The following is a 27,038-nucleotide window of genomic DNA, read 5'->3' on the forward strand; positions in this document are numbered from 1 at the left end:
CTTACTGTTTCGCATGTGCAATAAAATGCTTCCAGAAGAAACCTGATTATGCATTTTAATACTGGGCAGTGCCAGCGACGAACACCCGCCCCGAGGCCCCGCCTCAGCTTTCCCGCCTCCGCCCCGCGCCCTCAGCCGGGCCGCGCACAGCGCCCCCGGCGGCGCGGCGGCCCCGGCGCAGGCGCGCTGCGATCCCGGGCGGGGCCGGGGCCGCGCCCCTCGCCGGGGATTGGCGGCCGCGGGTCACGTGGGGCGGCGCGAGGTTCCGGGTGCAGCCGCTGCCGGAGAACGTGAGTGCAGGGGCGGGGGGACGCTGCAGCCGCCGCCACCTCCTGCCCGGCCCTGCGCGGCTCCTCCTGCCGCGCTCTCCTCTCCTGCTCCCTGCCCTCCCCCTCTCTTGCTTTTGCCGCCGCCTCCCGGCGGAGAGCGGCCCCCCGGCCGTGAGGGGTGCGGCCCACAGGCGGGGAGTGCCCGGTGCAAGCCCCAACAAGCGAGGTCTGGGTGAGCTGCCTTCGAGCTGCGCTCTGTAGGAAGGTTCCCCCCGCCGCTGCAAGGCGTGGTGGTGGGAATAGGGAGGTGAAGCGGCCGGAGAAGAGGAATGGCCAGTATTGCACGGTTGTACAGCCGTTATCTCTGTACACACGCCCGCCGCCGTGCCCGTGGGACGCGGCTCCCGGAGCGCTCTCGGAGCCCGCGGGGTTTATCCGCAGCCACGCCCGCCCGTGTGCTGTGCTCCTCACAACCTCCGCTGGGAGTCTGCTTCGGTGCTTCCATCTACCCCGTCTTCTGCAGTGCTGCTTTTTACAAGTTCTAGAAACAGCGTCTCTAAAAATTCAATAACTAGCCACAGCTATATCCCTTTCTTTGTTAATACTATGAAACAAAAAACCTACCCCCAAAAACAACAAATAACTTGCAAGTATATCTTGTCTGTAGTTGGTAAATCTTCTTACACTTGTTAAAACACCGAGTTTAAGTAATTCAGGTGTCTATGAAGTGTAAATAAGAATACCTGAGCTGGTTTGGTTTCCAGAAATAGCACAGTGGTGTTCTTCCTGGAGCTGATTTTTTACTGACATAGATTGGAGGTATTGACAACAGTAGTATGACACTAATACTAGAAAGCGTATGTTTCTGAATTGTTTGTATATTCAACCAGTATTATTTAAAATTTATTTCTTCAAACAGTGAGTTTCCTGTTCTTCCTTTCTCTTACACACTGCAGACAAATTTTTCTTCAAAGCTACCAAGGAATGCTAAAATTCTAAGAGCTGCTGTGCTTCACACTTCTGAAGTGGAGTCAGGCAATCTTTGATGGTTTAGTTTATTGATAATATAAAAAAAAAATCAGATACAAGAGGATGCTCTTCTAGTATGATTACCCGGTTTTAACATAGACGTGTTACATTTGCAATCAGGTGGGGAAAAAACCCAGCAAAACCCAAATCCCTGACCCTGATTTAAACATCTGTGAAATTAAAACTCAGCTGTGGCCTAGTATGAAGTTCACTTTCTTTTGATGTATTTTTATTTCAAGCTGTGACATTCTTTTACCTTTACAAGTACAGTGATATTAAATATTTATGGCTATTTCACTTCTCCAATTAGTGTAGATGTATCCTAGTGTTTTGAGAGGCAGATACTAATTACTGTCTGTTATCAGGAGATTTGACCTAGCCCTTTGGGTTCTTTCCTGTGAAAGCTGTCTCGTTTATTTTGGGATAAGGTGGCTAAAACGGTTCTTGGCATGTATTGTTTAACCTGTGTATATTTTATTGTGAGCAGTAATTGTTACACACTTCAGAACACAATTTTCAGTTTTAAGTTGAAATTTTTAGTTTAAAAACTTTCTTTAGGTGGTACCTAAGAGGATTAGAAATCTATAAAAGATTTTCAGTTTTCATCTGAAGCAGAAATAAGAGGCAGAAAAACTTCTTTATTCTAAGAGAAAACTTTCAATGAAATTTAAAATGTTGCATAATAAAAAAGGCTGTGATACAGCCGTTTATGAAGTTATTGAATGTTGATACTTATTTGAAAGTTAACGTTGAATTTACTTTGTATTCCCAGAAAGAATTACTGACTTAAATTGTTTTAAAACATTTTTATTACAGATGTGTTATTTTTCTCACCAAACTCTGAAATGCTATGTCTTTTCAGTTCATTCTTTTGTGAAGGAAAGCCATTTAAAGGCACATCTGATGAATTTAGAAGTTGTTCTTTATGAAGTAGTTAGTTTATAATTAAGTCAGAACCTTGTCTTTGCTATTAACTATGTAATTGACTGGACATTTCAAAGCTTATTGTAGCTGACAGCTTGTGGATGACCTCCTTGCATGATTATTAAATATAAACAGGATTATTCATTACGTTTCAAATTTTTAGTTTATTTTTCCTTGCATTGATTTTTTTTTTCCCTCTTAGGCCTTTTCCTCACCCCTTTTGAAAGTTTGAGGGCCACAGTAAAAGTGTTTACAGTTGCCTCCTGCTTTCTTTGCCCTCTCTTTTGCCCTAAAAACACTGTTTCTGCTTTACCTGGAGAAGCCTTTGTATCCTGGGACTGTATCTTCACAGACAAGTGGTGTGGGCCTGTTGAGGCTTATCTGCATTGTGGAATGCTTTGTGCTTAGCATCTGATACTCACCCTTTATGTTTCAAGTGGTTTTGACATTGGTTAGCTCTAATCTGGACGTGTAGGCTGAATGCACAATTTTTTTCCAGAGTGTACTTGGTTTTGCATAAACATAAATCAAAATTTCAGGGTAGTTATGTCTGTTTTAGGGGAAGCAAGGGTACAGGGAGATTCTTTTCCTCTAAATTCAAATTGCAGCTATAGGAAAAGACAGTATAACATTTCATTTTAACTGATATTTACTAAAATATTTACTTTATTAGATGACTTTTTTAGTAATGTGAAGTTGTATTATTTTATGGTTGCCAAGTAAGTGAGGGGGTTTTTTACAGTCAAAATAAGTTTAAGTGCTTTTTACTTAGTACAAAACAAACAAATTCCAAGAATATTTAGTTCAGACATTTATCTTGAGTAGGTGACAAAAATGCAGGCACGTGGCAGCCTGGATACAAGACAAATGTCCATTTCAAGTCTGTTCTGGAAATTTGTACATTTTGAAGTAGGTGGCATGTTTTAAAAAAAAAAAAAGGAAGAAAGCACTTCATTGTTTCAAGCTTCATTAGACTGTTAATAAACAGAGTAGAGGCTGAGGAGGAATGTTCAAGCAGTTGAAAGCTCTATATGTTTTAAAGGAGTTGCATTCCAGAAGGCTCTCAAAAAACTACTGTTCTCTTTCTTGTATCTTTTTCCCTTTGACTCAAACACATAATATGTTTTGGCTGACATTTTTGGTTGCTCCCAGTAAGGGGAATGGTTTGTGATAACTAGCACTGCTGTAATCATGCTGGAAAGCATTCCCAGTTCTGTTCCATGATTATTGTCTGGCTATATGCTGGATGAGGGTTTCTTTCCTTAGGTGCATGGGTGTTGAAAGTACTTAAACTGGGAATTTAAGGTTATCAGAAGCAGAGATGGAAACTTTAAAACACAAGACTATGTGACAGTTTGAACAACATGTGGCAAGATTTTGATGTTTCCACATAACTTGCATTTAAAGGATGTTCACTTTTAAATTCTAACAGTTTTTGTGTTGGTTGTTTTGTGTTGAAAAAGATGTAACCTGTGTATGTGGTACAAGAAAAGCCAGAGGTCTGGGCAGAAGATTATAAGAATATTGGGGAATACTGGTCAGATCTGATATCAGAACTAGTGTGGGAAAAGAGAATGACATTGATTAAACTTTGGATTAACTATTTTTTAGGGGGTAATGTTGACTTTAAAGTCAAAGACTGACAATGTAATTATCTGCAATGACCAATTTGCAGTTTAAGAGGTTGTTTCATTTGAGTTTTGTGAGGACTACAGCTGTGGTCTCGGCAGTTGAATTGTGATCATTAGAAACTGGTTTTGGAAGGCACCAGTGTAGGAAGTTATATAGTCCAGAGGCCTGGTATATAGCACATTTCTTGTTGTTTTCACTCTGTTTTGGACAAGGCTCAGGCATTATTTAGCATCTCCAAGATAATAACGTGGGAAAAATGTAGTGACTTTCATTGTAATGTAGCAAACACATTTTACATGCATTCTGGTTTAATGCAGTTGTTTTCAGGATAAAAAAACACAAGCAATTTGGTTTTTTCTTCTCTTAAATTGCTATAATAAGCATAAATGTGATTTAAAGAGAAACACAAAGACTAAAAAAATACTTAATTATGAGAAGTGGAATTAATTAATTCTGTGTGTGAACTAGCATGGAACTGTGTGCTCTCCTCACTTTAGGATAAGCAGAAGAGATAGCCTGACCCCCACCTGGTTGTCTTTGTTTTCTTTTCCCTGTAGTTTTCTTTTCTCCATTGCTTACTTCTAAACTGAATTCTTTATTTTCATCCCTAGGAAAGCAGTAACAATTTTCAAATTGCATCTAGGAGTACTTAGCTGTGTCTCTGCTCCTTTTTTAAAAATTGAAACTTGTAGTTTTCAAGTTTGGCTTGTTTTGAATATTTGTAAAAGTTGGGAAAATTATAATTAAAAAAAAAGAAAATTAAATATGTGGCAAAGATAGAAATCCTGGAAACCAAGACTCTAGAGAAGAGTTTTGAACTGTCTTCCTTCCTGAAATCTTAATTATTCTGACTGGATCAGAATTAATGAAAACGTGTCTAGAATTCCCAAGTATTTTAATAGATTAAGTACAGCCTGTCCAGGAATGTGAAACAGGTTGCAGACTGCTTTTCCTCTCAATGCTTGTCTGGATTACCTGTATAAATCTCTTTTATTTGTGTTTTGTATTAGTTTACAAATTCTGATTTTTTCCTTACTTGAATTTTTGTTCTGATATGTGAAAGGTCTTGACTGATTACTGTGATGATTTTTTTGTGTTTAAAAACTCACAAAAACCAGTGATGAGCTTCAAAACACCGCAATATGTATATAACAAGTTATAATATTTTCTTTCAGAATTTCCAAAACTTGGATGGTTTTGAAAATTGAACAAAAGACTGGAATTTAGAATAATCTTCATATTTCTCTGAATAAGAAGTAACAATGGAACGAAGGCAAAGAGGAGTCAGTGCTGGACTGCTTTTGCTGCTTTATCAAATTTATCAAGTTGGATTCGAGAACATTCCTTCTGTTACCCTTGGGGTACTTGTACTGAATATTTTTCTCTTTCTGAGTCCTTTGAGGCCCCTGACTGAAGTGTGTCTCAGTGTAAATGAAGCTGTCCACAGACAGAACTGGCAGCGTTTGCTGCTTGCTCCTTTCCACCATGCAGATGATTGGCATTTGTATTATAACATGATTTCCATGCTTTGGAAGGGCATAATGCTGGAAAGAAAGCTGAAGAGCATATGGTTTGCCTACATAATTGCAGTATTTTCAGTACTGATTGGAGTAGTTTACATAGTGCTGGAGTTCCTGCTTGTGATAATTCTGGATGATCCTTCCTATGGAATGAATTGTGGTGTGGGTTTTTCAGGTAAGACACAGAGTCAGTCCAATTTACATATGTAAAATTAATATATATAGTTGCTATATAACAATAACTGTTAATTACAGAAAGTGGATAGGTGTACATCTGTATATATGTATGATTATCCTATCAGTATGCTTATCCTATTTTTTAATTTAAAGCATGTACTCTGGGCAAGAACATAAGTAATTCGGTTCTTGTTCTTGTGACTGACAGGGACTTTACCTGAGAACATGAAAATATCAAATTGAAGTCTGAACTCTTAATTTTATGATGTCATATAAGCATTTCAATAATGCTCCTTAGGTGGCTTCCAGAAAAGCCTATCAGTTTAAAATTATGCATGCCTTTCTTTGGAGAGACTCCCCTAGATTTGCTTCTAGCAAATGGATGCTAGCAACATCCAAACACCTGATTTTGGTAATCTTCCTTCCAGTAATGGTCTTGTCTCCTTTAGCAGATCATTTTCAAGTCAGTAAACTCCTCTTTAAAAAAAATCTTCAGTCAAGTGGAAAAGTAGCCCTGCATTTCTAGATAAGTAGGAGATTTCCTTGCTGTCATTGGGATCTAGCCTTAGAAGGCAAGCACTCTTTTTCAGCCTTTAAGAAAGCTGCTTCAATACCTGTGAGGTTTTCTTGGGATATTCCAGTGGGTAGGAGCTGGAACATTCTGGCAATTGCTTCTGTGGACCTCCAGATATTTTCTGGTCACCCCCCTTTGGTGACAAGACTGCCCAAGTTCTACTGCCGGGGCTGTAGAGGCCCTGAGTGCAGCCCCTTTCCCTAAATGGTTTGGCTGCCTGTGCCAGCCTCAGTGTGTCCATGTCAAAACTTTTACTTGATAATTTGTCAGGGTTGTTTTCAGACCACTGTGAGCTTTCTCTTGAGAGAACTTTTTCATAAACACTTCCAATAAGTTCTCTGAATTCATTTTATCGTATTGGCTGGCAGTTGCATGATAAAACAGTTGCAGTCAATTAGAAATTAATATTATTTACTGTGATGAAAGGTGATTTATCTATTTCTTCTTTTTCAGAAACAAGTGGTTCTGGAGTATGTGTAAGATGATTTTCCATTAATTCAGAATCTGAACTTACTGTTGAGCTTTACACGTATTTGTCTTGTTTTCAGTAGTGGCTTTTCTCAAGTCACAGAACATTTTTTTGAGTTCACTACTTTTGTCAATTATTTCAACTAGAACTCCCATATTATATTATGCTTGTATTGTGTTGAATACCTGAATAGCTACAGTGAGCAGGCACATTAAAAAGCAGCTTAGATTTGGCTGTTATACAAATACATGATTTTTGTATCTTTTTTTTTTAAATCACTGAAAAGTATCACTGGAAGAACAGAACTGTTCTGGCATGCAGCAGTATGCTTTGTGGTGCTTTGAAACTGCATGGTAATTCAGATAGTTTGTGTTTCTTTTTATTTGTGCACAGGTATTTCTCCCTTCATGTGATTTCTTGTTTGCAGGAGTCTTGTTTGCTTTGAAAGTTCTGAACAACCATTATAATCCAGGAAGAGTGAGCAGTGTCTTTGGATTGCCGATATCCAGTAGATACGCTTGTTGGGTGGAGCTGGTGGCTATTCATTTAATCTCCCCAGGGTAAGTGCATTGAGTATTTCCAAGAAAGGAGAAGAGACTTGGGCTATCTGGAGAGTTTGAAATGTCTCATGAAGTGTGAGTAGTGTTTGCTGGTATCCCAGTGCAGTGTTGGGGCTACAGTGTGCTTTTTCCTTAAAACCCTCTATTTTGAGTGCATCTCAAATTAAAAACCTGAAATACTGTTCTCAGAAGGTGTAATTGAGTATTTGAGGAAGATAATAAAAGTTGATGGACAACGAAAGGGCTGTGCCTTTTCAATGAGGTAACTAAACTATTCCACCGTAGTGCCAAGGGCTTCATTTGCTGGGCAGCATCCATTGTTTGCTTGCCATTTCTGTCCTAGCCCACTCTGGCTTAGTCAGTCCTGCTTATGATCAAATTATCATCCAGTATCCTGCCAGTATTGTCAATGTCAGTGTCACTGTCCTGCAGTGCTGTTGGTCATCTCCCTCAGTTTCCCTGTGTACTTTGTGCCAGCAGAGTTCCTCTGCCCCTATGTCTGGAAGAATAGGGCCTTGCTCTTCTTTGGCACTTGATTTTTGTAGTCCTGTTTGCAGATGAGTAATTTTCCTATGCAATATTTTGTAACTGTGAATCATATTGCTGAATATACGCAAAGTACAGACACAAAACCTATGAACTATTAAATCACAGTTTATGTACAATTTCCCACTTTTCAGAAAGATTAAAAAAAAGAGCTCAGCAGTACTGAGATATTCCTTGTCAGATAATATGATATAGCTGATAGAACATTTCTGAGCGCAGAAGGAGAATTCAGATATTGCTTGGGTTAAGCACTGGTTTTATTGCTTTCTGCCTGACTGCTCAACTGACTGCAGTGAGGATTAAAGACAGAAGAGTGCTCTGCCCAAATGCAATTTTATTTGTGAGCTGCATGGCATTGCAAGGATAAACCTAAAGCTTTCAGTGTATAATTTTTTTTTCTGAAAAATGTAAGCTGCTGTTTTAGCTGAACATAGGGTTTATTTGGTGATATGTTTAACAATATTGTTTTTAATTAAAGAATAGTGGAAGAGCATTATGTATGAAGTAAAAGCATATCATACGGTTTGTGGTAGAGGAAAACATGATTTCAGACATTGTGTGCTGTTCTTTTTCCGTTGCATTACTGTAAAAATATCTTTGGGTAGAGAGTGGATAGGAAGTCCAGAAAGAGTATGAAAACTATTTCATCATTTAATGGAATTTTAGATTGCTGACTCATCTAAACCTCTAAACAGAGGGCAGTTTTGCAGCACTTAAATGATAGTGGGGGCAACAGAAAACAAGCAGTGATCTGCAGAAATTCATGTCCTAGAACACAGCATATTTAATTAGTAACTGCCAACTGCCTTGCAATGAACCATAGCAATTGTAGCTATCACAGCATTGCTCTTATATGCTCAGCTGTGTGTTCAGGGCAGGTTATAATATTTGAAGTTTATGTTTAACTGGTTCCTTTTGTAGATTAAGTTCCATAATTTAGTTTTGAATAGATAAGAGGTCAGTAACTGGCAGAATTCTGTCCAGTCAGAAAACCATTTGCTAAATTTGGACCTGCCTTATTGGACTGATGCAGAAGGTTCACCTGAGAATCCATTACCAATGAAAGATCCCAAAGTACTATTGAGCCTTTTGAAAACCTTGATTTGTGTGCTGGGAGAGGATTTTGGAATTTGCTGACATCTTATTATATTCTTTCTCATTAATGTTTTTGTTTTGGAAAAATTTTAAAGTGCATTCAGTACCCTTCTAATATTCACCTTTGATAAAGGATATTGAGATGTAGTCTTTGTTTAGAGGTCCTTGTGATTCTTTGTTTAATGGAAGAACAGACATATGAAAAGTTACTTTGTTTAATCTGTGCCTCTTCCAGAATTGGGTAGGTATCTTAAGTCTTGGGTGAACCAATATCATGTTGGTTATTTCTAGAGTAGGTGATTTTTAAGTATTTTTAATTTTCCAAGTCAGGCATGCATATTTCATAAATTTGGAAAATCTGTTCCAGAAAAATCTACTTGGAAAATTAGTTCCTTATAGATACTTTTTTTGGTAACTATATTTTATTGATAAATGTTTACATCAGCATTTATGTGTTACTCTTTAGAGGGTTGTTTGATTACTGATGAGAGAGAACTGCAGCTCTCCATGGCAGGATACGAGTTGGTGGTTAAGTAGGTGGCAAAAGAGTGAATTTAGATTTGATCTTTACCTCCCTCTAGTGACACGTGCATTTTCCTGTCTCCTTTTACCACTGATGCCTGGAAGTTGCTTGGTTTGAGTGCTTGTGCCATCATCTGTATGACTCCTGCAGATCACTGACCTGAATGTAAAAATTGATGCAGACATTGCATTTGGTACATAAAACGTTTAATTTCTACTTTATAAAGGGGAAAAAAAGCTCTAATTTTAGCTCATATTATTTAAATTTTTTGAAAACCAGTATAAATGAGTTATTTCTAATTGCATATGAGGAAATTTTAATGTTTAGTGTATTGGCTTATCTAACTTCATAATGTAGGTGAAAAATTTGCACCTAGTGTTTACACTTGCTTGAATTCAGAAGATTTTCTCATAATTTATGTTTGTGTTTAAACACAAAAGAGTTTAACCCTTAATTTGGTTGTTGAAAATTGATTTTTGAATTTATAGAGTACCCCATAGTCATGTCAATAACTGGAGCAAATCTCTTTATTTACTGTAAACATATGCTTCTGGGTTGATTTCTCAAAAGACTCTGGAGTCTTTTCATTCTGTATCCAAATGGTAATGATATTTTTTAAAGAAATTTTTGGTATGCATAGAAAAGAATTTGGATTTCAGCATTTCAATTGTTCTTTCAATTTTGAAGGCAGTGTATTACAAAGATTGCAGTGGATCGGCATTCATGCTTCTTTCAGAATAATTGTAGGATTGCATGGATAGCACAGTACAAAGTATTGTGTTTGTGCTTTCACTCAGAACTCTACATGGTTTTGGTAAGATCTACCCAGACATTACAATGTAAGTTACTTTTCTAAAGCTTAAAACGAGTTTACCCCTTTGGAAGTCTTTAAATGCTTTTAGGGAAAGCATATTCTGTAGTAACTAAAATGATCTCTCCAATTAGTTTTTTCAGGATATTTGTTAAATACATTTCTGTAACTGTGTAACTCCCAATTTTAAGTAGTTGTAAGGAAAGAAAACTTGGCATTATATCCTTACAGGCAGATAACATCTCTGTGCTTGGTCTCACTCGGGGACTTTCTCAGGGAAGTCTCAGAGGCTTTATAACAAATTCTACACTCTCACTTTTGTATCCCTACCAAAAAAGTCTCCATTGCTCACAAGATTTTTTTTTTTTTTTTTTAAATTTTCTAGGACTTCTTTTGCTGGGCATCTGTCAGGGATTCTTGTTGGATTGATGTACACTATGGGACCTCTGAAAAAGATCATGCGAGCCTGTGCAGGTAGATAATTTTGTTGAATTTACAAAATTTGCATAAAGAACACTTACTTTTAAAGTTCAGGAAGTCTTGCATATAGAAATTCAGCCCATTCCAGCAAGTTTTTAGACAATTAAAGATATGCTTATTTTATTAAAGTGGATGCAGAAAAAAAATTCAATTTTTTTTCTTAAATATGGATAAGAGTAATTAAGAATAAATGTGACTTTCAAATATTTTTACATAGAGGAATACTTTTTTCTCTTCTTGTTAAGTACTTACTTAGAGTGTAATCTTTCCATGAAAATGTCACTTCAAATGAAGTGTGGTGAAGCCATAAACATATGTCAGAACAAAATGTTTCCATCTTGATTTCTTCTGTTGTGTCAGTTCTAATGGAAATCTCTATGGTTTGCAAAAGGTGGTGGGATGCTTCAGAAATTGTTACTGGATTTCTTGAGCTTTCCGACAATGTGTTATTACAGCTTTTCATATTGCAGTAATAATTATTTTTTGAAAAATATTATAACTTTAGACATCTGTAGTCTTAAAAATTGTTTTAAATACAGCCCTGCAAACTTTTAAATGAATACTCCCATAAACGTCAGTGTTTTATTGAAGTCTAAGCCCTGACACAACAACTGTTGGTTGGCAGAATATTTGGCTTTTTATGTCTGACTACTTGATAGGTTGAGTACTTTATTCATGACTGCTCCATCAAATTGAACATGGATACAGTGTTTGTAACATGGAGAATTATTTGTTCAAATGTGTGTGCTCTCACTGGGGCTTGGATCACAGTTTGTGGATAGTCTGTAGGTCATGTATGTTCAGCAGGTGGAAGGGAAAAAAGGACACCAAAGCATCAGCTTTCCTGCCTTGCTGGAGGGAACAGACGTCAGGTGTCCTATTGGTTAAAGGTTAACTTTGCATGATTCTGTGCCACGGGGGAACTGCCTGATGACTATAGAACAGGCAGGCATCAGCCCAGCTGCCAGGGCAGCTGCAGGGTCTGCAGCCTTGGGCTTGGCAAGGTGCAGCCCTGACTGGCTAACCTGCTCTGATCTCCTCACTAACCCCGCTCTGGTTTGGGGTTGGACTGGGGACCTTCTGAGATCCCTTCCAGTGAATTTTTCTGGGATTCAGTGACAACCCCACTGTGTTAGTGAAACCTGCCCTGAAGACAGGGCTGCTGTGCATGTTCTGTGTGACTGACAGCTGCAGGAAGCAGTGTTCAGTACACAGGCTTTTTTTTTCTCCTGTGTAGCAAAGCAGGAATAATGCACTGTTGCTTCAGTCCTCAGTTTTCTGTGCATTAAACATTATTACTAATTAATACTTTCAGTAGAGAAATTGTTCATTATGTGTTCTGGGGAGAACATTATAGGTTGGTTTGCATTTTTCCTAGCTTACGTGGATATGTTGCTTGAACTTGGCACATACATAAAATCTGGAACAAACAAGCTTGCAATAGTATATTCTCTCACTGTTGCCAAAACAGTCCACAGATACCCATGACTGATTTCCTGCCTGTATCTTATGACACCAACTCTTAAAGAAAGGGTACTTGAAATTTGAATTTTGTATTCTATAAAGAAAATAGGATTATTCTAACAGTATATGCATTATTCTTTTATTTAGCTGGCATTTCTTTCTTCACTGAGCCTGACAGGCCACGGGACTACTATTCAGGTAAGTACTCTTGTCCACTTAATCAAAAACTTACTCCAGCTTTAGTTTTTTGCTAATGATTAGAAAACCTATAAGAGAGCTATGTAAATGGAAACATAGATAGTATACAAAATATTCTGCACATGTATACTTGCTAAACTTCTATTGCTTCTCTGGGCGTGTCTCACTTTTCCTCTTCAGGCAAGTGTGTGGATGGATTTTGTACAAGAGGCTTAGGCCTCAAATTAAGGTCATGACTTCCTAAAATGCTACCTCAAGGAAGTATCATCCCTTTTGCACAAGGTGTAGCAGTGGGGAAATTGTGTCTACTGAAAGCAGCCTTTTGGACTTTGGTAAATATGCCCTTATCTGGCAAATTTATCTGTTCCATTCTAGGGTGGTTTTTCCCTTCTAACAAGGATCTGCTTCCTTTGAACACTCTTTGTAAATGAGGTAATTTACTTGCAAAAAGTTCCTCCTCAGCAGACTGAATTTAGGCCATCTTCAGTTTATAGATGGATGGCTGGAATTCTGGCACACATTTGATTCACTTTCCCTGCAGAACACTGAATCATTGTATGTTGAGTGTACAGAAATAATAGGTGGAAGCCTTGTCTGTGAGGGCCAGGAGATGCTGGGAGATGGGCTCTGGATCTGAGCTTAGGGATGCATATCCTGGCATTTCTTACCTCCTGCAGTGATTTATGCTCTTTCCTGGGCATCTGTGGGAAGAACAGGATAAATGCATAGTGATAACTCTCTCAAATATCTACCAGTGTGCATTGGCTTGTGGCTTAAAGATGTTCTCAGCAGAAAGTTTTATGGGAGAATTTTGTCCTTAATAGCCTGTGGTAGATCCTTCTTCCATCAATTTGTCAAAATCTCTTTGAATCGACATGAACACTTTTAACATCTACATCATCAGAAAAGACTCACAGTTTGTTTCCTGGTTTAGAATCTGTCATTTCTTGGTTTGGCTTAAACCTGTTAACTGCTAATTTCATTTGATGTACATTAATTCTTTTTTTGGGGAGGGAGACTAAACCTTCATTTTTTATGTACTTCCTTCCTGGCTTTTTAGGCTTTTGTCCTGTACTCACAATGGTCATCTTTTCCCTCCATTTGGAAAGTTGGAGTCTGTCTGGTTGCTTATAAGGAAACTATTTCACACGTTTGATCTTTCTTACAGTTCTCTGATGTTTCATCAGGCAGGGTTTTTTATTTTGTGTAGTCTTTTATAATTGAGATGTGCTTACTTTGAGGCAAGTTTATAGCTGCTTTTATTCTCTCTGATGGACTTTGTCTTCAATGATCTATCTCCAATTTTATTATTACATTAAATAGTTCCCACAAGCAGGATTCTGGGCACTTAAGTATTTTTGAAACATCTGTTTTGTAATTCCTAAACAAAAGATCTTAGCCTGCTTTCCTCAACAACAACAACAGGGATTGTTCCAACTTAAAGTATATTTACCCAGGATTTGCATTACTCTAATTTACTCTCCAGTCAAAAACCATTTGATCTAAAGGCCAGTAAAGAAATAAACCAATTACTACTGTGAAGTGAAATGAGAGGTGAGCACAGTGTGTGCAGCAAGCACAAGTTACCTGTTCCATGGCTGGCAATCCCAGCCCAGGTAAAGGTGCTTGCCCAGCTGCTCACAGACACTGAACCTTCCTCCAGTATCCCAGAATAGCAGGGTGGATGGAAACTTGAAAGATTTATACTGGAAAAAGCTCTTTAATAGCTAATGGAGATAAGAATTTGTACTTGACATTTCAATTCTGTGATCTATTACAGCCCCTGTACAAACACCAGCTGCTGGGAGCTTGGGTGGATGTAGGAGGCCACCCTTGTGGAGGAGCAGCAGAGGGATTCTGAACAGCCCTTTCTGTTTGCTTTTCCAGATCTTTTCAAGTAGGAACGATGGAAGAGATTTCATGTAGCAGATCTGCCATGATGGGGAGGGAAGAAAAAAGCTTTAGTATGCTGACAAAAAGGAAATCTGGGCTTTTTTTGCATGTTTTGGGAAGCTCCCAAATGCTGTTACTTTGACTTCTTTTGGACAAAGGGGAGATGGAGAGAGTTAACCTGAATTATCCGAGTTCACCTTTAGATACAACCATTTGATTTTTGCTTTGTACTAAGTTCATTTGTCTAAAATGACTTACAACTGCAGTTAAGAAAATATATATTTGTTACATTCATTCCCTGTTCATATACTTTGTAATTGTCTTTCATCCTATTTGCAGAAGTCTTAATGGAAGATTTAACCTTTTGCTTGGTGTATGATATATGGAATAAATTTGACCATTTGTGAATGAAGAAAACTTGCTCTAGTGTCACAGGCTAATGATGCATATCTTGATTAGTTTTTCACTTTCTGGCATTGCTGATTTATTATTATGTGCCTTTAAATGCCAATTTAAATAGAAAAATAGATGAAGTTATGGTCAGAACAGATTTTATGAAACAGCACAAGGAATCAGCCTTAAAAGAAAAAAGGTTTTAAGGGTAATTTTAACACCTTTAGTATTTAGTAGCTGAATTAGGTTTTCTCTAAGTGCAGTTCATGAATAAAGTATTAGGACATTTATTTTGATTAATAGGAACACCTTGAACATGTCAATGTTACCAAACTGAGTCTCATTTTAAAATAAAAGATTACAGCTTTCTGAGCACTTACAACTTGCTGGCAGTGTGAAACATAAAACACAGAAAAAACTACAGCAGTAGAACAAATCTAAAATACAGCATCCTTTTGCTTTCATCAGATAATTTCATGCTTTTAGTACCAGGATTTTTACATTCTTCATGCATCTAGTTTTGAAGCCTCCAGAAAATAAATTTATAGTTGAAAAAGTGTTCATTCAGATTAATATAAAGCAGAAGAGAATGAGGGTAGTATATGAAGATGGCATCCAAAGGGTACAGACATAACAGCTAAATGCTGTCCCTCAGTCAGATTTCACTGCAGGTGTAGAAAGAATCTTCCAGTGTCAGTTGTGTTCCAAGACAAGAAAGAATTGGAAACAGAGTGTGTGTATATAATGTGTATGTGTATGCATACATCTCTGTGCACGTATAGGTGTATATAAAATCAATGTAGGGATATTTGAAAATACAGAAGAATATATATAATTCTATGTAGAATATGCAGTTACTCTGTTCAGTTTTTCCTGGTTTTCCTGTATAACTTTCAAGACAGAATATTGCTGGTTTTATTTGTCTAGAGGTTCTATAGTGTGGGATATTTTTCTTTAGCAAAATTATTTTTAAAAGGAAATTATTTATTTGTTCTCATTTTGTCATCTGTATTTGTTATTAACCACAGAAACTTCACAAGTTTCACCTGGAATTGTTAGAACCAATGAGGGAACACAAGATAATGTTCACATTGATGCTAATAATCTGAAGAAAAATGAAACAGCCTGCAGTACTTGTTTCCTACAAAAATATTTCCACTTATCTCATTTTGAAAAACCTTTGTATAATTTTCTCTTGGTTGGAAGAAACTGGGAACCTTTCTGTACTTTGGTTCTTCAAAATCCCTTGTTCACTTGTCTGGAAATTAACACATCACAAAAACTTTGCATTTTGAAAATACAGAAATAAAATAGTTTTTTCCTTAGTTTTCCTTAGTTGAAAAGGGTTCATTTTTCCATAATTTTTCTTAGCTTAGGTTTTCTGTCCTTAGGCAAGATCAGATTGTGTTGTTAACAGGAAGAGAGTCTTGCTCAATTCTGTAGGCAAGTATTTTTTTTCCTTTTGAATCCCATGTGTTGGGGTGGATGATGGCCTGTGCTTTTTTTGGGCAGCTGTGCAAAGGCCAGAAAGGGTTGTCAGCAGTGAGTGGGACACTGATGAGATCTGTGCTGTGCTGGTTTTCTGCAGGGCAGGTTTAGCTGTGCCAGAGCACAACATGAGCTGTGTACAGCACTGCAGGAATTTGCAGGAGTATTTCCCTGGGGAAATATTTCTCTAGGTCCAAAGATGACTGGAATGTATGATGACATTGTTTTATGGGCCCTGGGGGAAAGGGGAAGAGGGGTGGGGAGAAAAAGCCTGAACAGTACCTGGTTTGTGTTCTAGTGATAGCAGTAACTAAACGTTAAAAGGAGATGATGAAAAGTGTCTTTTAATATCTGTGTGAAACTTCTTAGTAATAGCAGTTCTATAACACTTTTAAGTTATAAAAAATTGATATGTTTGGACCTTTTGGATCTTTTTTCTGTTGGCATTTTTTTGTCTCCTGTTACCATACTGTGGCTTTGTAAATCAGAAGTTAATTCATGGCATATATTGAACCCTAATAATTTTTTCATTCCCAAATTAAAACAATTTATGGAAGAAAGACAGCAAGAAGAAAATATCTGTTTTCTCACTTGCTGAGTAACAGCAATTTATTTTATTTTTTGATTCATTTTACAGAGTACTATGGCTATTATCCAGATTATCAATACAGAACTCCAAGGAACTACTTTGATTATACAGGTGGGCTCACTGAAGAAGAACAGCTTGAAAGGGCAGTGCTAAACAGCCTTAATGAAAGAGGTAGGAATTTTATTGCATTTTTATCTCTTAAGTTATGATTCATACTGAAAGGGACTTAGGAGGGAGAACAAGATGGATACCTCATTGCTTATTTTTGGGCATATCTTGTAATTTTGGGAAGGAATGCTTATAAAATGAGTTTTATTGTAAGGGATACTGTCTGTTTTACTGTCTTTTTAAGATTATGTTTTCCATAATTTTAAACATTGAGTTTGAGAAAGAAATCCTTCAGCGCATTTAATATTAAGCATTTTGAGATGTTACTTGAAATAATGCACCATTTTTGTGGAATTTTTTGAAACTATCAAGAAAACAGATTATGAACAACAGTGATAAGATTATAATATAAATAAGTAGCCAGTATGTACCTTAAAAGCTTACATGTATCACTGTGAAACATCTGCAACTTTAATTTCTAGCCTTAAATAATCTCCAGCACTCCAGGTAAGATATTTTTTGTCTGCTTATGTTTTGAACTAAGGTAAGTTGTGTGCTGTAAGAGGGAATATATTTTTTTGGAGAATGTCCTTTGATGAGGCACAAGAATGAATTTCAGTAGTACCTCAGTAGTAGCTTGCTGTGGCAAACCAAGTTTCACTTTAAGCTTCCCTGCCAAAAGCAACATTTCGTAACACTCTGGTAGTGCCTGGCTTCAGTGCTGGTTACAGTTTTTAAGCCTCACAGGCAAGTGAAGAAGGAAAAGGTATCAGCATGTATTGTTTCCAGTGTAATTTGGTGTGATCAAATATATAGGGATCTTGCTTTATTTTGCACCTTTTTCTCCTACACTGTAGTTTGGATAAGCAAGACAGATCTGAGCTCTTAAAATACTTCCTTAAACAAGCTGTGTAAAGGTTCAGTTTGCCTATAGGCAGATGTCTTTTTTCTGAAGAACATAATACAGAGCATGTCACTGATCACACCTGTTTTAGGGACACAAAGGATGAGATTAAACTTACTGTGCTAATGGGCAATTAGGATATTCTTCCCTGTCAGTTAGTTTGAAAAATAATTAGCTTGAATGAGCACTATCCTTTGAACAAGATACATTTTCCCTAAAGCATGAACACTCAGAGATTCTTGCAATTACATGGATGATGAAACAGGCACTTAACATGACAAAAAATTACATAAAATAACTTGAAATAGGTTGTAACAGCAGGTACCACAATCAATTTAGGGCTCTCTTATTAATTTTTTTCCCCAACTATAACATTTAAACCATTGCAGCTGGTTTATAACTTGGACAACAGAGTACTCCAATAATTTCAATTGATTAATAATATTTTTTTCATCCTTATTTGGACAAGTGCATTTATTATGGCTTCTAGGCCACAGAATGTACCATTATGGATATAGAACATTGATCCATTCCTATAAATTGATGTGATAGTATCCTGCTAAGCTAATAAATAATACAGAATTTCCTGGTATCAGCTGTTGTCCACTACTGAAAAGTAATGTGTATTAAGACATGCATTTAATTTAAGCTTAGTAGGCAGTGTTCTCTAAACACATACATGGGTTATCTAAACCCACCCTAAAGATACAGCATTTCTGTTTATTCCACATTCAGGCGTTCCTGAACTGCAGATCTGGTTTTATGCAATATCCTGAAAATATCTATAGCAATAATAATTGTAATAATTAGAGTCTAGTGCAAGAAAAGAAATTGCTAGGCTTGTTTGAGGTTTGGTGGAGGCATCAGTTTTAAGACTATCAAGCTACTTTAGTGATTTAGGTCTCTTTGCTGAAAGGAACTGCTACTTAATGTTTTCCATTCTCAGTTTTAGTTATGTTGTTGCTTCAAACAAGAAACCATCTAAACACACAAATTGGTTTTCTCTCTATAGTTTGTTGGTTTAGTTTGGTTTGAGTTTTTTTTTTTAATTTTTATTGTTATTCTCATAATTTTGTATCAGTTTCAAATTGTAATAATTCTTCCTTTACTTAAGAAAATAATTTTGGATTTAAGAAAGTCATAGGCTTTGATATTTAAACTCCTTTTACTATGAAGTTCAAATATATGGCTGACAATTTGTTTAATACTGGTATTACCAGCCATTCTTAATCTAACCCCAGTGTAACTAAGTCTCTGATCTCTTGTGTGCTTACTATTCTGCTGACAAGAAATATCTTGATTACTGTGGGATGCGAGTTTAGATTTTTGTTGTGAGATTTTGTTGGGATTTTTTGTAAGTTGAACTTTTAAGTATCTGACTTTCAATGTCAGTAATGTTAAGAGTCCTATGCAAGCTGATGTTTCTCCACAAAAGACTAAGCTTTTTGAACATGGAGGTGATAATCTTTATAGTTTGTGATTGAAGAGAAATACCTACATGTATGAGGTGTAGTCATTCCTCTTACATTTTACCATGAACTGTCCATACATTTCTTTGCTTTTGATTTGAAACTAAACTAATTAGTACCTCTCCACTCAGAAGCTTTTAGATGACCCGGTATGGGCTAGTTAGAGTCATTTGGAGCAGTTAGGGAATACCTGGGCATCTGGCTTACCTGTTCCATGGAAGGGTTCCCATGTCTGTTTCTTGCTACTGAGGCAGGACTTTTTATTGGAGTCTTTGAAATTTGCCAGCCCGTGGAAGATGGTTAATATATGAATGGAATTTATGTGAGGAAGCTGGAGAAATGCTGTATATTTTACTTCCAGTGTTATCTCTTCTTTCTGCAATTATAGAAATGCCAGTCATTGCACTTGAATATACTGGTTTTCTGTATAACTACTTAAAAGCAGATTATATGCTTAAATATGCAGTGCATTGTTTCAGATTAAAATTGAGATTTCATTAAATCATATGCTAGGGTTTAGGCTTTGAAAATTAGATGCAACTTTTGTGATGCATTTCCTTTTGGGTTGTTTTTTTGTGTTTGTTTTTTTTATTTTTTAATTCATTCTAGGGTACCCACCACATGTCTTGGAAATCCAGTTGGATCCGAATGGATCTCATGTTCTAAATACCTTCCTAAAACTGAAGCTGTGCTGTAAGATCTGATCACCAGCACTTTCTTAAGCAAATTTCTGGGAAAATGAATCAGTGAATTTTTATCATTTCCACACAGAAAGTTTTGGTACCAGTGTAAGAAGCAGACCACTTGCAACAAGAAGCATAGTCAGAATTACTTTAGAAGTATTTAGTGAATTCTTTTCCATCTGTCTCTTCATAAATACAGTAGTTGATGCAGGATAAGAGGTTTGCTGAGAATTAGAACCAAAAAACTCCTGATTCTCTTTTCAGTGGTGATCAAAGTTCACCAAAATAGTTAAATGAATCACTGAGCCTTTTACCATGGGTTTCTCTTTCAAACCAGTACCACGACCAGTTAGCACCTCTGTAATACTGTGGGGTAAAGACCCATTCTGCAAAGCAGCAATTTTTGGAAATACTGCCTAAAGAGTTGGCTTCCTTTGCTCTTTAGGCAACAAGTTGACAGTGACATAGTTGGGGACATAGGTTCTTGCTATTGCCACAATGGATTTTGGGATAAGAATTTATTCAGATTTTCATGCTGAAATGTATACAGAAGAACACTGAGTATTTTTTTTCTGGGAGTTCATAAATAGGCAAATACACTTGCAGGTACTGCCAATTCTTTTGGATGGTTTCCTTCTTGCGATTATTTCAACTGCTGAAGACAATTAAAACAGGAGGAAAACGCTGGAAATAGTTAAATCTTGGATGTAGCTAGAGATGGTTTGCATACATATACACATCACACCTATTTTAAAAGCATGGTTTGCATATGGAAGTAGAGACCCCTTGGTGTTTTGATCCAAGATCCAGTGATACAAACTGGAGTCTTTTCTCTGACTTCAGTGGTCTCTGGAAATATTTTCTTTTTTCACTCAGTAACTTGAATTTCATAAAGGAACAAAAATTGTTCCTTGCACAGTGGGTTTGGCAGGGTCACCTTGCTGGAGAACAGCACTTCTGCTTCCCAGCTCTGGGCATTAGCAGGAGCTGTGTGTGGGCTGCACGAAGGCATCCCGTACCCTTGGAGGAAGTGGGAGCTGCTGGCCAGTGGTTCCAGTGTGCATTGCTATCTCCATCCACCCATCTGGGTTTCTCAGGCTTGGCATTGGGAAAAGAATATTGTTCAGAGTTCCTTTGTTGCTGTGGGTCTTGGTTACACAAGCAGAAATGCAGTAACGGGAAAGCAAAGTGGTTTTTTATATTGTAAGAGTCTTGCAAATGTTAACAAACTTAGTCTGGGAATGTTTTAACTGGTAAACTCAGGTCAGTAAATACTCCTAATTTCAGATTTACCCATAATTTACTATTTTAACTTTGGTTTATCATTGGGTCAATTTTATAGATTATGTATATAGTTTACATTTCTTTCATTGGGACCATTTAAAAAAATTATGTTCTGAATGCTTTTTTATGTCTGACTGAATAAATTAGTAATTTTCTAAGGAAAAGCATACCTTGCTATTTCCAGGTCAACAAAATATTTATACTACATTATGATAAATATACAGCCTACCTGAAAATCATCTTCTGCTATCTGAAATTATTCACAGCTTTCTTACTACTCAGGAGAGGAATAGCTGTCTGTGTTAGCCTAGGGACTGCTTAAGTAGCATGTTTGTATAGGCTTTTTTGAGTTGGTTAGTAAATTCCTTTCAATACGTGGGAAAGAAAGACATAATTTAATGTATCAACTATTTTCAGTTAATAAAGAATTTAGCCTTGTTTTAGGTGAATTAACATCTGGAGAATTATTAAATGGTTGTGAAATGCAGTGAGATTATTTTATGCCAACTCTCCTGTAGTATTTTCTATATCCAGCTAAATAGTAGCTGGAAGTAGCAGTAAAACTAATCCCCTTAATTCTTTGCAGAAGAGCATCAAGTCCAGAAGTGGTCTCTGTCCTCTTACTTCTGCATTGTAGCATTGATTATTTGTAGCAAATGGATGATCTGAGTGTGCAGCAAGATTTTGGCTTTTTTGGAGAAGATGATTGATGGTTTCTAAAAAATGTTACCAGTGTGCTTTTAATGATTTGTTACTTTAAAAAGAGTTTATTTTGGTGATACTCATTCAGGAAAGATGAGATTTTGAAGATGATTAAAATAAATACAAAAATCCTCAAGTATGAAGGGATTAAAGAGTAAGTCTTTAGCCATCTCCTCTCCTAACCAAAACCAATTATCAGACTTTTGGGAGGGAATGGTTTTGTGTATTTCTCAATTTCACCATCTCCTTTTAAAAACAAGAGAGAGAGATGGAGACTGTTCAAGATTGTTCTGGCTTACTCTTGTAACAATCCAGCTGCGTCTGGATTAATTGTATGTTAACTTTCCTTCTAAATTCATTACCCTCAGCTACATTCCTGCTAATTTGATTTTTCATTTGTCAGCTGTTCCAAAGCATAGCACAGAAACTGTAGTTACTTCCATTTCTCTTCTTCACCAGTTTAAGTCTGTAGATGGAAGAATAGTTTGCTTCATAGCATGACAAAATTCTTTTCATACATTGACAGAAACTCAAAGGGCTGTGTTAGAAACAATAGCAAAGGCTAATGAATGTGGTCTACTTGGGGCTGAGTAGGAAAAAATGGGGCAGTGATAAGTACTAAAAGCTAAAGCTCTCAGACTGTACAGCATGTCTGCATTTTGCAGAGGGAAGGACAGGAAAGAATAAAAGCAGTTTTGCCATTTTATGTGTTTTATTCAGTTGTAGTTTCTGTCGGACTTACAGTGAAATACAAAACAGGAAAAAGTTTGCTGTGTTTTGTGTGTCTCAGCTCTTTCTGGATGCTTCCATGTCCTTCTAAAGTATGAAAAGATGAAAAATGCCTGCACTGCCTTTCCTTAGGATTCTTAGGATTAGGTTAATGTTTTGCTCTAAGTTTGTTGTACTATATCCTTTGCTTTTGTCTATCATCCAGTGTTGTTGCAGTTTTCTATATCCTCTAAATGCAGTCTTAGATTCCATTAGTCTTTAATTTGTTTTTGCTGGTGTGTTGGTTTCTTGCACAGACATCAGGTGATGTTTCAGTAGTAGCAGTGGCCTAATTACCATTTCTGAATACTGTGGCTTATAAATATTTTGATAAGATAAAGGTGTTATTTCATTAATATTTCTGCTTTAATTAAAAGAAAAAAGGTATCAGGGAACTATTTTAGGTGACAGGATAATTTAAATATCTACATGCAGATACAAATACATGTATTTAAAGCATCCAGCCTTTGCTGTTCTCCATATTGTTTTATGCAAAATAAAATATTTTCTTCAACCTAGAGCTTTTCAAAATATATTGTCTAACTTTTTATTTTTGGGTCAATATATAAAAGAGCATTTTTCATCTTTTTTATAGCACCTCATTCTATTACTACTAATTATTAAAGCACATGTATATTTGAAGTGTAGAGCACATTTTATGGGGACTGTGCAAGGACTTGTCTTAACAAGTATATCTGTTTCTTTAATAAAAATTTACCTGGGATGCTGTATAGAAAAATAAATATATTTTATATATTTATCTATTTATAGATTTATATATTTATATAATATATAAATATATTATAAGAAACTTTGATATTTAGTTGATAATTTCACTACTGAAAAGTATTTTTTTTTAAATGCAAGTAGTTTACTTATAATGATTGAAAAATCAATTATTAAACTACAGCATTATGATGCAGTTTTGACCCTATGTGGGGCAGGTGAAAGCTTAAGAAATGCTGAATGTTACAAAGGTTTTTATTACTTTTAAAGCTAATTTGTTCATCCTTAACACGGTAATTCTGCTCAGAAGGCAGACTGTTATTTTGATTCCCAGAGCCCCTCAGCTGAGCTGCTGTGTGTAACCAAGCCTGGTGTTGTTTCTTTGCTGGGTGACTCGATGTGAATTCTGGAGAGCTGCTGCAAAAAACTCCTCTTGGGGTGCCTGTGGGGCTGGGTGTGCTCTTGCTGCTCAGATGATTTTGCCTTCAGTTGGTGTGGTTGGGCTGCCACGTGTCCTTCCCTTGTGAAACTGCTGCCAGCTGGGGCTGGGAGCTGTGTCTGCATCTGCTGTGGGTCTGCACATGTTGGACTCAGTACTGAAAGCAAACACAAAAGCTGCTTTTGCAAGAAGCAACTGCTGAGGACACTGAAATAGTTTAACATTCTGGAGTTTACTGGGTAAAGTAGGGATTGTGAAAAATGTGAACACTTGTGAATACTTGTTATTCTTAACAGGTTAATGCTTATTAGATGTTCTTCTGGTTGTGGTTTGTTGTTTGGTTGGTTTTGTTATTGGGTTGGGGTGGTTTTTTGGGTGGTGGTAGCTGTATTGTTTGGGGTGAGGGGGTTCTGGTTTTGGTTTTTCTTTTTATTTGACTGTCATAAAGAGCAGTTTCTGGAAGATGTAATTGCCCTGAAACCACCAGAATTGAAAACGTTCCATTCTCTGTCTCCTTTGTGTTGAGATGCTTTGGCTTACAGGATATATGTGCATTTTTCTCCTATTACAGACCAAAATAACAGTTGTTTTTCTTTGTGTTTTGTAGATTTTGGTGGAGGAACACACAATAATGAGCGGCGACCTTACGGGTTTTGGTTCCCACCTGAGAACTCAGAAGAAAACATGAGAAGACAAAGGCTTCGTAGGTTTGACAGATGATGAGGTTGGCAGGTGTTGATGTAAAGTGCTATTCAGACTTACCAAAATATTTAAAGATTTATTTGTAAACTGTAATTTACAGAATAACTTATAATCTTTCTTCCATTATTTTTACTACTTGTTGCAAAACTGCATAGGATTTTATGAGTTCAAACTCAGTTGGAACTTGAATAAGAAATGTGAGATAAGAATCACAATGTGGTCTTTGGCTGTCTCCATCTTAATGCACCTTAAATGGAAGAAGACTGATGGTTTTACCAAACTGTCTTTTTTTCCTTAAATTATTTTGTATATCGTAAATAATTCCTTGGCTTTTTGACTGCTGATGTTCTCAGACAACAGGTTTTCTTCATCCATTGCAGCTGAAACGTTACATGTTCTATGGAACTTTAAAACTATGCAGTTTTTCCTTACAAGTCTTTCTCAGTTATCTCTCTGTAATGACTAGCTCATTTTCTGGGATTGCCATGTGAAATGACACTTGAAAAGATTGCTTTGATGACAGTGGATGGGTCATGTGAGTCTAGGCTTAAGCTTTTGAGCAGATAAATAGTTGCATCTATCCTTCCCCTGCTGTCCTTACCAAGGAATTATTTAATACAAACTTCAGTGTTGCAGCCTTCCTCACATCATATTACCTAGAGCTTGGATGTGAGTTATAACTACTTGTGTTTTCCTAAAGCCTTTCTTAATATTTATGTTTTAAGTCAAAAACTGCTGTCCTTTACAGAGCTGAAATAGTTTGTTAGAAGTTTGTGTAACGGCACGTGGCTATGTCATACAAAGCATGTATCTCTTTAGTGATACATTTTATTTCAAGCATCTATTTCCCTTTCTAAGAATGCTTGGAAATTTTATTTTGTATATGCAGTTCATGCAGCTTTAAAAGTTCCACTATTTCTCAATATTTATCTTGTTTGAAGACCAATATGAGACCTGAGAGTTTGCAGACTTGTGGAGATCATGGCTAAACACAGGCTACCTTGAATTCTTCATTTTTGAGAACTTCATTACCCAACTAGAAGAGTTGACAGGAGACCTGAGAGCTCAGTTGTTCCTGTGGGCACACCCTTCACACAAGGCTGTGTGCCTGGGCACTGCTGCCTGTTCATGTTAACTGATGAACCTCGAGGGGTTTGCTTCTAGTATCGCCCTGAAAAATCACTCCTTGTCCAGGCATTTTATCCTCAGGGATGTTCCTCTAAAACTATTGCAGAAAGGTGTGATTGCAGAAGAATAATTTGATTATTGGCTTTTGACACTGACCTGTTGGAACCTCTTCATCAGCACTGATGGAGTAGGGGATTAGGATAAGCAGTTTAAGGGATTCACCAACCTGTACTTTATGAAGTCTACTTTTCTATGAGATTATTTTTTGAAAATAAAAAACAGTGCTTTGTATTTCACACTGAAAAACATCCTAAAAGGGAATTTTTTACTGTGTTCTTTAAATGAATAGTACCTACCCTTTCTGTTGTAGCTAATGTATGTGGGGGAACTCTTGTTTCCTGGGAAAAGCACAATGTCAGGATGCAGACTTTGTGCTTGGGGTTTTGGGACACCACATGCACAACTGCAGTGGGACTCCAGGTACAGACAGAATGCAGATTTCTGGTGTATTCTTGGTTGCTTTTTTATATATGCAGTAGCCACAGAATAAAACAGCAGACACTTTTATAAAAGGCCAGCTTTATGTTCACTGAAAGTAAGTCTCAAAAACCTGCATATTTTTCTCAGGAGGTAATAATTAGATGTAAATGAGAAGGATGTAGCATTGGTTCCTCAGAAATCCTTTAATGCTCTGGTCAAAAGTTGCAGTTTAACATACTGTGTGTGTTAAGCTCTAATATTTTATTTATTTAAAAGCACAGGATGTGCTACTGGTGAGATAAAAAAAGATACTTAAGGAAAATCAAAAACCCAGTTACAATTCTATAAGCAATATGGTTTTGTAAAGTGAGCTTAGACATACATGCCATTAAATAGTCACAAAAATTGTCAGTACTAATAAATGCTCAGTTGTTTTTACTTTTTTGTATACAGAATTGAAATAAATATTTTTTCAACATTTAAAGCTGTTTGGTTTTAATTGTAGTAATTAATAAGGTGAGTATTTTAAATGACAGAGCTGCTGCCATGTTGTCAGAAATGAAGACTTGTGATACCAAGGGGGTATTGTATTTCTTTTTAATTTAGGGGAAGTTTTGGAGTTAGATTATTGAAAGTTCTGCTAGGTACAGTATTTGGAAGGTTTATTAACACCTCCTCATTGCAGGTGGGTTGGACTGGATGGCCTTTAAATGTCCCTTCCAACCCAAACTATTCTGTGAGTCCTCAGCAGGATTTTTGCCATTAAAGCTCCCATCAATTTAGGTTTCTGAGGAAAGATGGGGCAGATGAATCCCCAGTGTGCTCTGTTGCATTTTGTCTCTTCAGGGACAAAAATTGAAGGGCAGTTATCCAGGTGGGTGTTGGACCTTGCTTATGCTCTGGTCTGGTCGCTGCCTGACTGCCTCAAGTAAGGGCTCTTGAAACAAACACAGCTTTGTATAAAATATTTCAGCATCTGCAGTTTGATTCCTTTGTTGAAGGAGCTGTGAT

At 36.9% G+C, this 27,038-nt stretch overlaps 1 protein-coding gene across 1 annotated transcript; it reads left to right on the forward strand.

The window, feature by feature from the left end:
- The first annotated feature begins 242 nt into the window (after nucleotides 1-242).
- Nucleotides 243-26,511, forward strand: RHBDD1 (rhomboid domain containing 1). Its single transcript, XM_056499114.1, has 7 exons — nucleotides 243-290; nucleotides 5,030-5,549; nucleotides 7,022-7,154; nucleotides 10,515-10,603; nucleotides 12,221-12,271; nucleotides 16,683-16,805; nucleotides 24,325-26,511. The coding sequence occupies exons 2-7, from the start codon at nucleotides 5,117-5,119 to the stop codon at nucleotides 24,435-24,437; spliced, it is 942 nt and encodes a 313-aa protein (XP_056355089.1). The 5' UTR covers nucleotides 243-290; nucleotides 5,030-5,116; the 3' UTR covers nucleotides 24,438-26,511.
- Nucleotides 26,512-27,038: the final 527 nt, after the last annotated feature.

This window comes from Oenanthe melanoleuca, chromosome 9 (genome assembly GCF_029582105.1).
Source record: "Oenanthe melanoleuca isolate GR-GAL-2019-014 chromosome 9, OMel1.0, whole genome shotgun sequence".
Taxonomy (NCBI): domain Eukaryota; kingdom Metazoa; phylum Chordata; class Aves; order Passeriformes; family Muscicapidae; genus Oenanthe; species Oenanthe melanoleuca.

What these genes read in the sequence shown, in the direction of transcription:
- RHBDD1 (XM_056499114.1), top strand. Translation starts at nt 5,117, where the DNA reads ATGGAACGAAGGCAAAGAGGAGTCAGTGCTGGACTGCTTTTGCTGCTT. An exon ending in GCCACGGGACTACTATTCAG is followed by an intron (nt 12,272 to 16,682) that starts GTAAGTACTCTT and finishes TTCATTTTACAG; the next exon opens with AGTACTATGGCTATTATCCA. An exon ending in AAACAGCCTTAATGAAAGAG is followed by an intron (nt 16,806 to 24,324) that starts GTAGGAATTTTA and finishes TGTGTTTTGTAG; the next exon opens with ATTTTGGTGGAGGAACACAC.